Below are 16519 nucleotides of genomic sequence, written 5' to 3' on the forward strand. Positions count from 1 at the left end.
ATTGTCTGAGGAACCATGTTGTTCCGATATCATTATACATTATATGAAGAAACATTTGGTTTTTTAGATTTCATTAAATATTGTCTGAGGAACCATGTTGTTCCGATATCATTAAACATTATATGAAGAAACATCAGGTTATTTAGATTTCATTAAACATTGTATGAGGAACCTATTGTCCCGTTATCATTAAACATTATATAAGGAAACATCTCGTTTCATTAAACATTATAAAAATAAACATCTTGTTTTTTGATTTTATTAAACAGCATAAGAAATAACATCTTGTTAAGATTTTATCAAATACTCGCTGAAGGGCCCGGCGGTGCCCGTGGAAAAAAAAATAAAATAAAAGTATTTTGAAAAAGAAAACTCGATTTTTTAAGTCTATAACACCTCCCGGTCACCCATGAGTGTCCTCAAAAAATTTCAGCCCAATCGGTCCAACCGTTTGGGCGGCTATAGGTGACATACATACGAATGTCTTGTTTTATTATTTAGATTATATGAGTAAAAATCCGATTTCATTTAAAATTTTCAGAAGATACATTTTTTTATATATAGTTTAAACAGTATATAAAAAATTCTGTTTGGAAAAAAAGCATATCAAGTATTTTATGAAGAAACATGGTTCTCCCTATTTCATGAAACATTATATGAGAAAACATCTTATTTCGATTTCATTAAATAGTATATGAAGAAACTTCCCATTTCATTGAATATAGTATATGAAGAAACTTCCCATTTCATTGAACATTATATGAATAAAACATTTGGTTTTTCGATTTTACCAAACATTATATGAAGAAACATCTTGTTCGGATTTCATCAAACATTATTATAATGATAAAACCATTTGCTTTTTTCCCATTTCATTAAACATTATGCAAAGAAACATTTTTAATTTTTTTTATTTCATAAAACATTACATAAAAATACATTTTTTATATTTCATTAAAAATATGCAAAAACATCGTGATATTCCCCATAATTCATTAGTTCATTATTTCCTTATTTAAAATTTTTTTTCTATTTCATTGAACATATGATAAAACATTGTGATATTCTCTCTTTTTCATTATTTCATTATTTATAGAAACATTTTATTGTTCTCTACTTCATTGAACATATGAAAAAGCATCATGATATTCCCCGTATTTCATTATTTAATTATTTCATAATTTCAAAGAAACATTTTATATTTTATATTTCATTGAACATATGAAAAAACATCCTGTTGTTGCTCCAAATTATTCTGGATATTTGTAAAACTGTCACGAACCAGCCTTGCTCAACATGATTTACATGGAAGCAAGAATTATGACTGAATATATTTTGTGCAGTTTGATGAATGGTAATTTCATGGCGGGTAGATATTCAGGATGTGAAGGAGAGCCCTTTAAACCTTTTATCCGAAGAATGTGATAAATTTGAGGTTGAGGAGAGGGAATTAGCATTTAAATCCTGTGAGTTAGATCTTCTGGTCTATATGCTTGGAGCTAGGAGTAGAATATATTGGGACTGAATGCCCTAGTTTGATTTATTACAGAAGGGAAGTGTTCCAGGTAGGGAGAGAAAGTAAAATAGAGGGGCGGGCAGTTAGCTTAATTTTAAGTGACCTTCCATGCTAATATTTACAGCGGTAACCTTAAAACATTTATCTAATCAAAATTGTGGAAGATATGGTCGTTTTAAAATTGTTTAAATCTGTTTTTATTATGTTTTTCAGAAGTAGAAATACTTTTGTAGAGAAACCACAAGTAAAGATAATCAGTTTTTAAAATTATAAACATTGATATCTAATTCATACTTGATCAGACAAAGCTTCAAAGGGTACTATTAAATCGGGCAATGCCATCTTTGTATGGAGGTTCACTTGCAATTACGCTTACAGTCCCTTTAAATTTAAAATTCGGTGATAGTGATGGAACAAACCTCAGCTCTGTAGAGTAAAACAGTAGATGTTAGTTCCACACATATTGAAAATGTATTTCGGTCTGGGTTGACCCTCGTCAGTTCTTGAGATTGTTTTTTCACAAAGATTAAAAACAAAATTTTTCTAATTCATTTGTAAAGTTTCCAAAGTTAATCGATCTTATCTTTGCACTTTGGCTCATGGATCCAGGGTATAGAGGCTTTTTTATGAAAATGTAGAGAATAGCTTGATCAGTTTTCCAGCCTTTTGAACTCTGTGAATTATCATTTGAATAATTTCTTCAAGATTTACTTGAAGGAACATGTTGATCAAAATTCCTGAACTTATTCAAATTTTGCTATATCTCTCTTAAAGCTTAATTGACACTAAGGTACGACTAAAAAACTTAATAGATAGGATAAAATTCTCTTAATGTATTGAATTCCGATTTTGTATGATTTGTAAGGTTAAGGTTCATGTTGCAAACTAAAGAACAAAAATTAATGATTCCTACAAATGATCCTTATTCTTGGTAAAAGTGTAATAAATAATATGGAAACCGATATCTAAGAATGGTACCAACCTCTTAATTGTTATGTTCTATATCAAGATTAAAATATTTTAATATTATGCTATATGGGTAGGATAAACACTTTAAAGGGACTTCTAAGTGGAAGCATTTACGTCCTTTTTCAAGTGCTTTGGATTAGGATCCGAATCCGCAAGAATATGCAAATCTTGGCGGCAAAATATCAACCAAAAATGGCAAACAAAAATATTTTGCTCTCAAACCCCAAATCTGAAATATTGAAAAGAAACAAATTTATTAGAATTTCCTGATCTCTGAATGGTACAGCAAAGTTTAGCATAAAAGTAACAAAGAAAAAGAAGAAAAATAATTTGAAAATTCTTCTTTTGTTGAGAAAATCAGTAAATCTTAAAGAAATTTTCATGACCTGGATGTGGATCCAGGATCCAGATCTGAGTCCAGTTCTGCATAAAAATTAAATGGATCGTAAGCACTGCCTTTTCCTGTGTATATTGTGGGCGCACATTGTTCAATACTACATACAGTTCAAACTAGATATCACTAAAGAAATAAAAAGAGTATCTAATATATACAATACATATATACTATCTAGTATAATGTATTCCATGTGGCCCATATCTTGTTGTGAAGGAGGTAACAAACCTGAAACTAATATCTGCAAACTTTAAATGGATTTAAATACATTAAATTTGAAGAACTTGAGTATTAAGAATTTAGTTTAATGATATCTACAAACTTATTCATTTAAGTTTGATATTAATTTTAATATATTAATTTCTCCAAATTCTTCATTGTTATTTTCTCTATTGTAAGTTGGGGGAAGGAAGCTATGCTTTAAGATATTATGTAAATTCTTGAATATAAATGCCGAGTAATATTGGTGTTCAATATCAGTTTTTCAGAAATTGAAACACATTAACTTACTTACATTGTGTTCTTTTAAACATCTCTGTATCATACTAAATGGTTGCGAAACATGAACTTCAGTTTTTCAAAATTAAAGAATAGGTTCATAAGAAATAAGATTTATTTTGCACTTAAGCCAGTGAAACTTTGGGCCACTTTTTTGAAAAAAATGCTCTTAGAAAAGATTACATAAGAAAAAGCGTTGAGATTTTTATTTTCAAACTCATTTAGATTTGTGCTTTTTGTAAAAATCAAATCACTAATGTCAGACGAAAATAATTTTGTCAAAATAAAGCAAGATGAGCAACAAAATATCCATCTTGAAATACTGAGTTCAGAAACGTCAAATTCGTAAAAATCCCTTGAAAATTAAGCAAATTAAAAAATCTAAAAACCCATTTCGGTAAAACATTTGAATAAAAAGCGCCAATTTTTGAAATATCGATAATCGAACAAAAGGACAGTATTCAGCAGTTAAAGACAAAAGTTTCAATTGCCATATCAATATCAATATCAATATATCTCCTTTTTTTTCTTCATAAAAATAATGAGTTTTTATTTTTAAATTTTTACTTCTATAAATGTTGCTTCTAATTTGTTAGGGCATAATTTTTTGCTTTTACATTAAAGATTTGACGTTTTTAATGAAATAGTTTCATTCTTAACATTCAGTGTTTCGGATCCGTATCATTTTGATGCGGATCCGGATCCGCGGATCCGCATCCGTGATGATGGATCCGGATCCGGATCCGAGGTAACTTTTGATTCTGTGAATCGGATTTTCCCTATTAAATGTTATGCAAGGTTATAATTTATAAACTATAGTAATCCTAAAGTTAAAAATGTCGTCATTACTATTATATAAATGTAAACATTAGATTATTAAAGATAATTTTGAAAAATTTTCGTCATGTAAATAATACATTTACGAACCATTTTGATTTATTTATTCCATGGTTTTGGTTAATTTTTGGCGCTACCCGGATCCATATCAACGTTTCCTGATACGGATCCGGATCCGACCAAATGATACGGATCCGGATCCGAAACGCTGTTAACATTAATTAAAAAGAAACATTTGCATGCCCTTGATTGACCTTGAATAGAAGTTTAAAGGGACTGAAAAAGAAAAATGAAAGGGGGTTTAGACTGAAACCTAATTGATAATATCATCACTCGATCAGAACTCCCACCAATAATAGTACAGTATACAGGAAAATTATACTGCACTGCCATTGGTGGGAGTTATGGTCACATGATACGGACATATTTATTATACTATCAGTTATCTCTATTAAAAATGAAAAATTATCAAATTCAAATAATAATAGAAGCAAACCTAAGTTTCTTAGGCTTCTCTGGGATATCGTCATTTTCAGATTGGTTGTTTATTTGATGAGGATGATTCGGTTAAACCTTTTATTTTTATACAAAATTTTATTTTTATAGTTTTTCGTTTAAATTTTACACAGTTTTATATCAATTTCTGGAGACAGGAACATCAGATAGAACTCTCATGGGTCTTAATTACTAAATCGCTTAGGTTTCAGCTTTTACCCCCTTTAATTTTTCCTTCACAGTATTTAAAAATTGAACGCTGTTTTTTCTCAGGAAAAAAATGATATTGCTCACTCTGAAAACCCCAAGCCATCTAATTCTAATTCAATTATAAAAAGTGGGAAAATGTTTTCTAGCCCAAATAAAAGACTCAATAATTTTTAATAAGACTAAAGCATTATAATGAATAAGAAATTGAATATAATTTCCCTCTTCAAAGGTGACCAAACATTTTTTGCTGGTTTTTGAGTTGTGTGATGTGTGTGATGGAGAGACCATTATTTGTGTTTGTTTAGGAATCATAGCCTTCATCTAATGTTAGAGAGATTAATGAACAATAAACATAAGATAATGCATTGTATATTGCACTTAGCATTAAGAATATTTCCCAAAAATATGTTTTAGTCAACAATCTTTGAATCAAGAAATTTTCTCAATTATGTTTTCAAAATATTTTTGCTAAAAAGTGTAAAAATTTCAAAAAAATGATTTTTCCAGATCTTGGTTCATAAATGCAAAGAAAAAATTCTGTTAAATTCTCCTTATTAATAATTTTACAAAACATTTAAATTCTGTGTTTAACTTTATTTAAAATACCAGTTGGATAGAAGTTTAGATGAATAAGAAGAGTGGGCAGCCTCCAGTACCCAACAACCCGGTATTCTTCAGTTTATAAACATCTACACTCGAGATAACTCCTACTTTTTTGTCTTCTAATATTCAGTTTGAATTTTCTCAAACCATTCTCTGGAAAATCAATCTTATGAAACAAAGTATATGCTTAAAAAATATGCACTAAACAGGGCTTTACACATTGGGTTTCTCTCCAGATTTTTTGGTCATTATTATTTTATGACACATTAAAATACTTTTTATTGTCACAACTGTTTAGACCACTCTGCCTAACCTTGCCTTACATGTATTAGTAAATTAAACAAGTTTTTGTTTATTTACCATCGAAAGGGTACACAAGGAAAAACAAGGGACATATTCACTATTCAGAAATTAGACACGAATACACCTCTAAACAAGTAGTATAATTCATGAAAACACTTCTGTTATGTTTATTTATCGGATATGTTCAGAATTCTGGAATCTGATTTTCATTTTTATATTTTGCAGATACTACCTTTGTAGATTGAAATACAAATTGGACAAATAGGGCAATGGAACTTTTGAAAGATGTGATGTACAGAAAGGAAATAATACAGAATAGAATATTTTCTAAAGAAACAAATAGACAATAAAGAATGTTGTTGCAATGCTAGTATTTAAAATTGTCTATATGGAAATTTAGCAACTAAGGTTTGGGTGTTTTTAGAAACAAAATTTTCTTTCTATAAAGTTTCATATTCTTAAGCTTGTCTTCTTGGTAAAAGGATCTCAAAAGCAGCCTATTTAAAATATTACAAAAGTTAAGTGGGAAACACTTAAAAAGATTTATTTTATGTAAATCATTTATTTATTATGGCCAACATAGCATGAGTGGTATAACCCTCGGACTATTTAAACAAGTTCCTTTTCTCCAAGTCTTAAGATTTGTTAAAACCATGGTTACACTAGGCTTTTAAGTTAGTTCTCAATGATTTTTTTAAAGTTTTGAGTATAAAATGAAAACTTGTAAGGGTTCTTGTATATCTTATTTGATATATATAATTCTTAATATTGAAAAACTGAGTGAAATGAAATCCACAAATTACAAATTTTGCAACTATGCAAATTATAATTAGTTTTATACATACATATTCTTCTTGTCAGTTTGAACCAGTAAACCAACCTTATTTAAACTAAGCAGATTAGATATTTAAATTTAAGTATCGAAACATTTTGTTTTTATAATTATGATTTAAAGTGAGGGATGATCAAGATTGGAGTAGTTTTTCTTTTTTATCTCTTTCAACTACACAATGGTTCAGGCAAGTTTATTTCCTTCTATCATACTTAGAAAATCAACACTTTATGTCGGCCGATTAATTTTATGTTTAAATTGTTAGGCTGCAACTTTCCAGAGCACTGGACAGGCTCTTGGTTTCTTAGGAAAATGTCTAATTCTCTGCAATGAAAAATCTTGTACAAAATCTTTGATGTAAATTGCATTGCACCCTACTCTCATTCTCTTAATTTTAAAAGAAAAATACAAGTTATTTAAAATAATCAAGGGAAATGAAATGGAGAAAAATAAAATCTAGAGAATACCAACTCAAACTTGAAAGAGGATCTTGATAATAAAACCTTTTCTTCTTTGAAAGATTTGACATTTTTTACAGTGGTCACAGAGAAAGGTAATGCTTGAAGTCTAAGGTTTGAAAAAAAAGAATAATGATGTTAATTTAAGAGTTTCATCTAGCTCAGAACTATATATTTTTTTATATTAAGATTACATATTACTCTTGAAAATTTGGGAACAATTGGAACCTGTCATCAGCACAAGGAAATACCCTCAAATCAATATTTAATCCTATTGGGACTATATTGGATCAGAGTTCGGCACATTAATGATATATTAAGTGGTTTTAAGAGGTTTTTGTTATTGTTTTTTAGACACTAATCAAATTTATCATTTTAAAGGTTTTAAAAGGTTGGAAAAATGACTTCTTCTAGATGTTTTGAGGTTGTTTCTATTAGGGAGAAAATAAGTACATCTTGGCAAATGAGAGAGAAAACTGTCTGCAATGCCTAGCTATTTGGGAAAGACATGAAAATGTGCTTGAGTTTAAGGCTGGGGATTGCAGAGTGAATATCCTTGCTAGAGAAAATATCTGTGATATCTCACCTGACCTTCCTCTTCACACACTTGCTAGATTAGGTTTTAAAAAAAATTATTAAGTCGGTTGATGTATTTTTCAACTTTAAATTTTTGGTAGAAGGAAGTGATGTCCCGTGCCCTATTCAAGCCCCATTATCCTTCACTTACAAACGAAGTGAGGGTCGAGAATGCCTGAGCCCGTTGTCTACAATAACCAAGTGCATCAAGGACACTCAGCTGCTCTTAAGGTTTCAAGCTTGTCCTGATCTAGCAAACACAGAGAGCAAAGGAATTACTATTTTTCAAAAAAATGTTATTCTTAAAATCCTTCAAAGTTTAGAACATTAAATAACAATTCTTAACTTAATAAAAAGAATTTTCTGATTTGAAAGCTTTTGTCTTGTCTATATCAAAAGATTCAACCAAAGAGAGCCCTGGATTGTGCTAACATCTTATCTGGTCTGACCCAAAGTTCTGATTCAATGACCCTAACAAAAAAGAATTTGCATATAAATGAGATTCAGGACTTGAAATGTTCATAACTTAAAAGAATTGATTCTTTCTAATCATCAGTTTTAGTTGTGGATATCAATCAAGGCTTTGTCTGATTTGGACATCAATTTGTCATTTGCTGTACAATTTATTTTCATTTTTTTTACAATGAAGTTATCTTTAGTGCTCTATGTTGATTCAGCAAATTTTCCAGGAAATAATCTCAACAAATCCTCGTCTCAGTCCCAGCTTGTCTATTACAATATTAATCTATATTATTTTCCTTTAGAATAAGTAAATTTCAATCTAACTACCTTAGTAAACTTCAGTAACTTTTTTCTTTCTTTTTTTTGAAAATTTTAATTGGTGTTCAGAAGAGATACTTACATGTAAAGCTGTTTGGACTGATGATAGAGATGTAGGCCAAACTTTTCTTTTAGCCACATTAGATTACAGGAACTCAGTTAAATCTGGAATAAAAAATATTAAAATTAGGATCATATTAACAATCTAATACTCAATTTAATGGTGGTTGTAGTGAAACACAGATTTAATTAAATTTTAAAAGGTATCGAAGAACAGAAGAAGAAAGGGTTCGCTGCTTTCTAATGAGAAATACTACATCAGGGCATATAATTTCTCAATCTAGTGATGCAACATGTCATGCAGGTCTGCTAGATACCTTTCTTATCAAATGATTGCTACAGCCATATGTTTGTTTTATTTAGGATTGCAATCTCCAACTGCAGGATATGTAGCCTTTAATATGAAAACTGTTTCCTTCAATTCCAACTGTACCTTTCCGCCTTGGCTTTCATCTGGTGCAAGATTTTTGAGTTTTGATTATAAATCACTTTTTGTGTTCTCTCCTGATGGCAAGGAGATGATGAAAAGCAATTATTCTTATACAACAAGAGAAGAGAATCTTGTTTCTAGAACTAGCTGTGTTCAAACAATGTTGCAAATGGAAAACTCAGTTAAGCTGATTACTAGGTACTAAAATTTAACCTAAAAAAATAAATTAGGTTTCAGTTTTATTAATGTATTATTTAGATCTGTGATGAACTGTGAAAGTGTTTACAACTGTGTGATAATTACTAGAAAAACAGACAATATTGTCCAGCTAGAGGAAAGACATGATAAAAAAGTATATTGAAATTCCTCAAATGTAATTCCAATCTTGTTATATTTCCTTAAAAAAAATTATTATCAGGCTTTGTTACAGGAAGGGCTTCCTACTCTAGTTAGAATGGCAGCATGTGCAGCATCCAATTTTAAGCCCAGAAGTTCTCTGCATGAAACAAGCACAATTAGATCTCCTTTTTATCAGAACAGAATTCCAAGTTATGAACCTCAGACTGCTAAACTTGTCACTCTAATTCGTGAAAGCATTCAGATTCAGGAATTATGAAATGATTATTTGATTGAGTTGCTGACAATATAGATTTTTGGGTTTTTTTACACAACATATTGTTACTATTTTAAGTAATCATTAACATTTTCAGCCTTGTCCTAAACTTGGAGAACACAACTTGACAGGACTGTTCTTGGCAGGGGATACTCAGCCTTGCAACCAGTTTGGTTTTACTAGAGTTGCCTTTTCATGTCCCAGGTGTGAATTAAATTTATGAAGTTTACACATCAGAAACTCAAATTAAAGTTTTTTTCTTTTGAAAGAATTGAGCAGATTGAGTTCTATCGAGACTGTCCATCTGATCCAGATACTTCTTCATACTTTTGTCTGGGGTCTTGGAAGGAAGAAATAAGGAATAGTTTTCTCATGACTAAAGATCACAACAAACGGACTGGGGTTGTAAATGGAGAACTTAAATATGTCCAGGGGAGGGAGGGCTCCGGCTTCACGATAGCACTTTTCTCCTGTATATGCCTTTGAATGCTTCTTTACTTTTATAAAAAAAAATAATGAAAGTGGCCACGTCAGATAAAAAGACCAGCATTCATGATAACAAGTTTTTTTTAATAAGATATCAAACTAATCGGAAATGGAGCCAATCCTTTGACATTTTCATCTATCTAGCATAGCTCTCCACTTTAACTTTTCTAAACTAGGCTTTTTCTATATAAATTAATACTTTATCTTGAATTTTGATTGTTTCAATGGAATTAAAGCAGAATTGAACATTTTGAGTTTTTATATTATTTGATTTTATGAAAAAACTTATAGTTTGGAAAGCAATTTTGGACCTTCTCTTCATTACTCCAGATATTCTTCTAGGAATTAATTTCAATGCTTATATAAATTAAATACATGTTAAGCTATGATTTTCAAATTTTTTTTCCTCTTTTATCATGGGTATTGAAAACATTTATTTGGTTAAGTAACAGAAGAGGGAGGATAGAGAACATAACTTACGGTTATATTATTGCCAAGCCGGAGATACGAAACTCAAATTCCCACCGTAGAATTTGTTTCGTTTATACTAATATAAACTCTACCTACAGCTGGACAGTTGGCAAAACAGAGTGCCTTAAACTTATACAGCCTGGACATCAGGGATATATTTAGTTACAATTCTTGAAAAAAGTTAATAATATAGAAATTTTATAATTCTTTTAACGTCAGATACGTAATGATGAAATATATTTGTTGATATAGGGTTCACATAGATTTAACAGTACTAGACTTGGATCCTGTCCAGATTCTGGTTCCTCTACTACCAAACTAATACCAGTCATCATTTATCTAGTACTAGTCAAGTTTTTGCAATCCTGTCACCTTTCGGGAAGATGAACAAAGAACTAACTTTTTTGTGTTTAGTGCTTTTAAAATGCTTAATAAACAAATAAAATAAAATAAATGATAAATTTTAAACTATAATTTCCTAGCCCAGCCCCCAAATTTTTTTTTACAAAAAATGATTTAGAAAAAATAAAAGTTGTAAACAACTATTTTTTTCATCATTTTTCACAAAATTTTATAAATCCTACATATTATACTATTTAATACTCTTCCTGCTTCTTGGTTTTAATTTTCTAGATTTTAACAAAAGAGCTTTTAAACTGAAGGGATTATTGAAACTTGATAAGTTAAGACCTTAAAGTATATTCAAAACTTTTTATTGTTAGTTCAGAAGTTTTCAGAAGCAAAATTGAAGAATTTATACACAAGGGTGTCTTCTGAAGACTCTTCATTTATGTGTCTTTATAATAATAATAATATAAATAAAGCAGAGAAGACCTTGAACAAATCTTCTATATTTCACACAAAGTTCACAGTAGTTTAGTAATTAACTAAAGAAATTTGAATGTGAAATTAAATGTGACGTTACATTCTAAACCGTGAGTATTTATAGAATCTGAATCTGAACCTGAATCTGTTTTAGTTGTTGTGTGAAATTCGAATAAAAAAGAAACTAAATTGGTTTGCAATGCATTTTCATCAAAAATGAATACGATAGTATAATGTAAAGAAAAAAGAAAAATTAAATATTCATTAAAAATTTGGCAGATTGACTCATAATTTATGTAAAAAGTATGTAAACAAAAGGAACGTGGGAAAAAACTATACAGAACTAAATATTTAAAAAAAATAAGAAAACAAAAATACGGACTTGAAAATAATGTTATGAAGTAAACATATCTAAAAGAAGATCTGTTAGATTATAATGCAAGGATAAAATCGAGTGCTTAAATGAGTGAATAAGTTCGAAAAGAATAAGGTTAAGATTAGGCTTTAATTAGGGCAATGATGAAGGACTTAAATGAGTGAAAGAGAAATAAGATATATAATTAATAATATCTTATTTCTTGGATATTTAAGGACATTGGATCAAGCTAAATCTCTGCTGAAGTTTGTTGAGGCAATCTCCGAGAAAACACTCAGGTAAAATTAAAATTTACGCGAAGTTACTAGGTAAAATTATGGCATCGTTCAGGATATGTTCCAGACTTTTTAGGTTTTAGCTTCGGACGTTATTGGGGTCACGAGTGTATTTATGTAAAATTCAGCTTACATTGCTCAATTGCTCGGCGTTGCCAGGGGAATTTCAAAAATTGCTTTAAAGTTTAAGCCTATCCCTCGGGTACCCATGGGTTCCCTAAAATAATGTAGCCAATTTTTGTTGAGCTTCTGAGCAACGAAGTTAAAATTTTAACTAAAGGGCACTGAACTGAATGCTTTTATTGGTAAATGATGGGCTTCACGCGTTATTTCAAGTGACCATTCATTTGAACAGAGATATGCCCCATTCACAATGGTATCCTTGAAACTTTTATCTGATCAATGAAGATAACGTGGTTTATTAGCTTGACAAGAAAAGTGTATGATTCGGTTTATTTCTCCAGTTTTCCTGTAGTAGAAATGTGCAAGTCAGTGTCACTTTTGTAGAAAAACAACGATTAAAAAAAATTGTTTTTAAAATTATATACATGGATTTTAAACTCTTGTTATTAACAAAGCCATAAATGGTATTATTGTAAATCGGGCATTGCCATCTGTACACAGTAGTTGGAAGTACGCTTACAGTCCCTTTAAGTTGAGAAACAATTACATCAGTATTTATGATAATATTAATAGATAATAATTGTAATATACAAGCTAGGGTGAAATACAAAACTTGGAACATTATTTAGTAATTGAAATAGAGTGAAAAAACTAAATATTTATGAAAGATTGTTTAACAGAAACGACACAAGACATTTAAGGGACCATAGTACTATTCTTACTTTCAAGGAAATCTTTTTAAAATCGAAACAAAAGATAAATATTGTTAATCTTAAAAAGTTCTGTAAATTTTGGGCTTGCTATAATTTTTATTAACGATACGATTTTACAATGTAAAAAGATTTAAAAGAGAATAATTATGCCTAAAATCTTTTAATTTTTATTTTCCAGGAGCACTGTATCCCTAACTGCTGCACGTGGCCGAGGAAAGTCTGCCGCGCTCGGTCTCGCGATTGCTGCCGCGGTCGGTTTCGGATATTCGAACATCTTCGTTACATCTCCGAGCCCCGAGAACCTGCACACCTTGTTCGAGTTCGTGTTCAAGGGGTTCGATGCCTTGAACTACGAGGAACATCTCGACTATGAACTAGTTCAAAGCACTAACCCAGAGTTTAATAAGGTCATAATAATTAAATAATTTTAATAAAAGAATTTTTTAAGAAACATGTCGAGCTAGCCTTTTCTCACATTAAATTTAAGAAAATTTAAACAAAAAAGAAATTATTTTTAATAAAGTTGATGCAAGAGTAAATTAACGGAAGGGGATTAATCTTTAATTACCTTAAAATATATTTTTTTTACGGTGTTTCATATGATCTATTTAATATATTTTGTTCAGGCTGTTGTGAGAGTTAATATATTCCATGATCATAGACAAACCATTCAATACATTCATCCAGGTAAATGTTCAATTCAGTTATTTTTACTTAGTTACAAATGTATCAATTACCCTCTTTTATAAATAACTTCTGGATTGGAGTGGTGGTTATAGAAGTCCCTAAAAGTCGGATTTGATTTTGATTTTAGATTTGAAAAAAAAACATATTTTAGTCCTCCTACAAGTTTTCATCTATGATCTAACCTACATCAAAATTGGGAATATTTGCCGAGTGTATGGCCGAACCATGAATTTGCTTAGTCTAGAATTCCTAGAGGTGAAACGTGTCGTCAGATTAAGACCTTTTAAGCCCGTCATCTATGTAGCGCTTGTCAAAGAGATATCGAACATACAAATTGCGTTGATACGTTACATTGATAGTTTCTCCGCCAAGGTCCTGGATCATGCAAGAATGAATTGGCGGGTCAAGGAGGTCAAGTCATCATTTATTATTCTGATTCCATAGTTGCCATTTTATACTCGTCATAACTGTTTTTAAAAGCAAATGGGTCCAGCCTTTAACTTTAAAAAAAGTTTTTTGTATGTCTTAGTTTGCTCTCTTCATCTCCAGATTGAAGGGAGAATTATTCAACCTTGTGCTCACTTTTGACGCTGAATTTAACCTGGTAAACCAGGTGTTTTCACAAACATCCAGCTGTGAGCTAATATTGTATTTGTTACGTAGGAGACAGCGCTAAGTTAAGTCAGGCTGAACTGGTAGTTATCGACGAGGCTGCCGCTATCCCTCTACCTTTAGTTAAACAGCTTCTAGGTCCATACCTAGTATTCATGGCGTCTACAATCAACGGATACGAAGGAACAGGGCGCAGTTTGAGCTTGAAGCTGCTCGAACAGCTGCGGCAGCAAAGCAGCAGGATAGCTGTCACAGCTAACGAGGGAGGAGCTGCTGGGAGAACATTAGGCGAATGTGAACTGAAGGTAAAGATCTAAATTCATTTCTGACATTCAAACTAATAAATACCTAATTATAATACCTATTTACTTTTAATATTAGTATTTATTCAAAAATTTAACCTAATAAACGACTTCTCACCCTTAACTAAGCTTTCGGTGTGCACTCCCGTGAATTGCATTACGTTGTGACAGGGGGGGGGAGTGCAGAAGTCCTCAATTGGTAATAACCGCCACCCAAAAGTGTTTGCGGCATGTGCTCTCCTCAATTGGTAATTAGAAATAAAAAAGTTCACATTAAACTGTTTGATTATTAGAAATAAGACCATATTGACCGACCTCTGTTAATGGCCCTATGGTGTACAATATTGTTAAAGCTTTCTTTATTGCTCCTCAGTTTCGAAAATAAATCTACAAGTACGATATGAATTTTATGACTGCATTTCATGATTGGAATTAAGATACTAAAAGGTCGTGATGCCTGTTTACTAAAAATTACCTCACCCGACCAAAGTAATATCTATCTCCATTTATAAGATATTCTCAAATAACCTTTACAGTGTTCAGATTTTTGTATTCGCCTACTCGAGTTCAACATCTACAACAAAACTAAACTAAACAAATCTAAACATGCATAGAATGAGCAAAAAATTTAGAAAAATCGGTCTCATTGCGGCCACTAGTGAAAATTAAGTATTATTAAGTTCACTAATTATTTCTAGCGCTTCATTGCTAATTGAGGAGCGCGCATGCGCAATGGACGGTTCAAAAACGTAATTTAATTTCTAGAGCTTCATGTGGCAAATTTTCGAAACTGAAAGCTTTAAGAACATTGTACTCCATAGGGCCATGAACAGAGATCAATATGGTCTTATTTCTTAGAAATAAACGATTTTATGTTACCCGTTTTTTTGTCTGATTACCAATTGAGGTGGTGTAGATTACTAATTGAGGAGCGCGCATAGCGCAAAACACGTTTGGATGGCGGTGATTACCAATTGAGGACTTCTGCACTGTAACCGAAGAAATAATGGGTTTCTGTGGACAGTGTTAAGACGTAAAATATACACTATTAGTACGTCTAGTGTTCAATCTAAATGCCATACATACTATGGGTCAAAAATACAGTTTATTATTTGAAAATCCTTTTTGACGAATTGTAATTTCTTTGTTCTAAGGAGATATACATGTTGTTAAGAGAAGAGTTTAAATAATGTTTGATGAGTTTCCAATGATTAACAGTCACTCATCTTAGAATTTACAAACCATGCACAGTGCACACTCAACGTGGTTTATACCGAGTTCTTTTTTTTAAATTTGAGGCAAATTGGTCCAGGGGTTCTTGAGTTATGATTGCACATACAAACAGACAAACATAGATCATTACTTTATAAATTTATATAAATATAGATTATAAATTAACACTCTAGGAAAGTATCAGGTACAGGAGCGGAGATCACTGTGAAACCTGGTTAAACTCCCTTCTATGCCTGGATGCTAGTTCTCTAAACCTAGGGGGAGGAACACCCCTCCCACAGGACTGCAATCTATATTATATAAACAGGGATAATCAAATATAATTTATTCTTTATATATAAAATGTTCAAAGATAAGTTTATTCAGGTTTAGTTTAGGCTGAGATCAGTGTTCAAGTTTGAATTATGATGACAATGTTACGGATATTTCTGTTTAAAATAGCGCATTCTCAAAAATGAAAAATGCAGGGTGGCCAAAATGTACGGATTGATTTTTTTTAACCCTAAAATTGTACGGATTGTACGGATTGTACGGATTTGTTTTCAAATTGTACGGATTGTACGGATTTTATCCTGGAAAATACACCGTTTTTTTAAATTTTCGCTCATTTCAGCAAATTTTTCATGAAAATAAAAAAAAAATTCTCGTCAAAATGAAGTTAGTTTAACTTATTTTCTGCATTCTAAATAATATTAGATTGATTAATGTTTCAATTGACAATCAAAATTCATTCATAATTTTCGAGATATGTCCAAGAAGTGTTTATTTGAGAATATGTTCCATAAGTACTTATTTGATTGCTTATTCAAGAAGATGTTCCAGTATCCTGTACCCAGTATCCT

At 30.9% G+C, this 16519-nt stretch overlaps 2 protein-coding genes and 1 long non-coding RNA gene across 7 annotated transcripts in view; 2 read left to right on the plus strand and 1 right to left on the minus strand.

Moving 5' to 3' along the window:
• LOC111705148 (RNA cytidine acetyltransferase) overlaps positions 1-16519 on the plus strand; it is a 34605-nt gene that overhangs the window by 9836 nt on the left and 8250 nt on the right. For all 3 annotated transcript variants that reach the window (XM_023477608.1, XM_023477610.1, XM_023477609.1), the window contains exons 10-14: positions 11948-12010; positions 13022-13250; positions 13470-13530; positions 14194-14447; positions 15851-15984. In XM_023477608.1, coding sequence (XP_023333376.1) covers positions 11948-12010; positions 13022-13250; positions 13470-13530; positions 14194-14447; positions 15851-15984 — 741 coding nt within the window. The remainder of the gene's footprint in view (positions 1-11947; positions 12011-13021; positions 13251-13469; positions 13531-14193; positions 14448-15850; positions 15985-16519) is intronic.
• On the plus strand, positions 5953-10999 carry LOC111705149 (uncharacterized). Of its 3 annotated transcripts, none has more exons than XM_023477611.1 (17): positions 5953-6127; positions 6781-6844; positions 6923-6965; positions 7196-7210; positions 7305-7359; positions 7554-7734; positions 7793-7963; positions 8541-8622; positions 8735-8835; positions 8895-9159; positions 9220-9295; positions 9392-9568; positions 9672-9778; positions 9844-9933; positions 10352-10402; positions 10507-10681; positions 10784-10999. In XM_023477611.1, the coding sequence occupies exons 2-17, from the start codon at positions 6787-6789 to the stop codon at positions 10916-10918; spliced, it is 1782 nt and encodes a 593-aa protein (XP_023333379.1). In that variant the 5' UTR covers positions 5953-6127; positions 6781-6786; the 3' UTR covers positions 10919-10999. The 3 variants fall into 3 exon arrangements, with proteins under 3 accessions (XP_023333379.1, XP_023333381.1, XP_023333380.1); XM_023477613.1 differs by having other exon boundaries at positions 10513-10681; XM_023477612.1 differs by lacking the exon at positions 5953-6127 and adding an exon at positions 6134-6233.
• LOC111705155 (uncharacterized) lies at positions 8299-8638 on the minus strand. The gene is made up of 2 exons (XR_002765955.1): positions 8554-8638; positions 8299-8420 (listed from the first exon to the last, which is right to left on the minus strand). It is a non-coding gene; the product is annotated as an uncharacterized LOC111705155 (long non-coding RNA).

Source organism: Eurytemora carolleeae, unplaced genomic scaffold, assembly GCF_000591075.1.
Source record: "Eurytemora carolleeae unplaced genomic scaffold, Eaff_2.0 scaffold631, whole genome shotgun sequence".
Classification (NCBI taxonomy): domain Eukaryota; kingdom Metazoa; phylum Arthropoda; class Copepoda; order Calanoida; family Temoridae; genus Eurytemora; species Eurytemora carolleeae.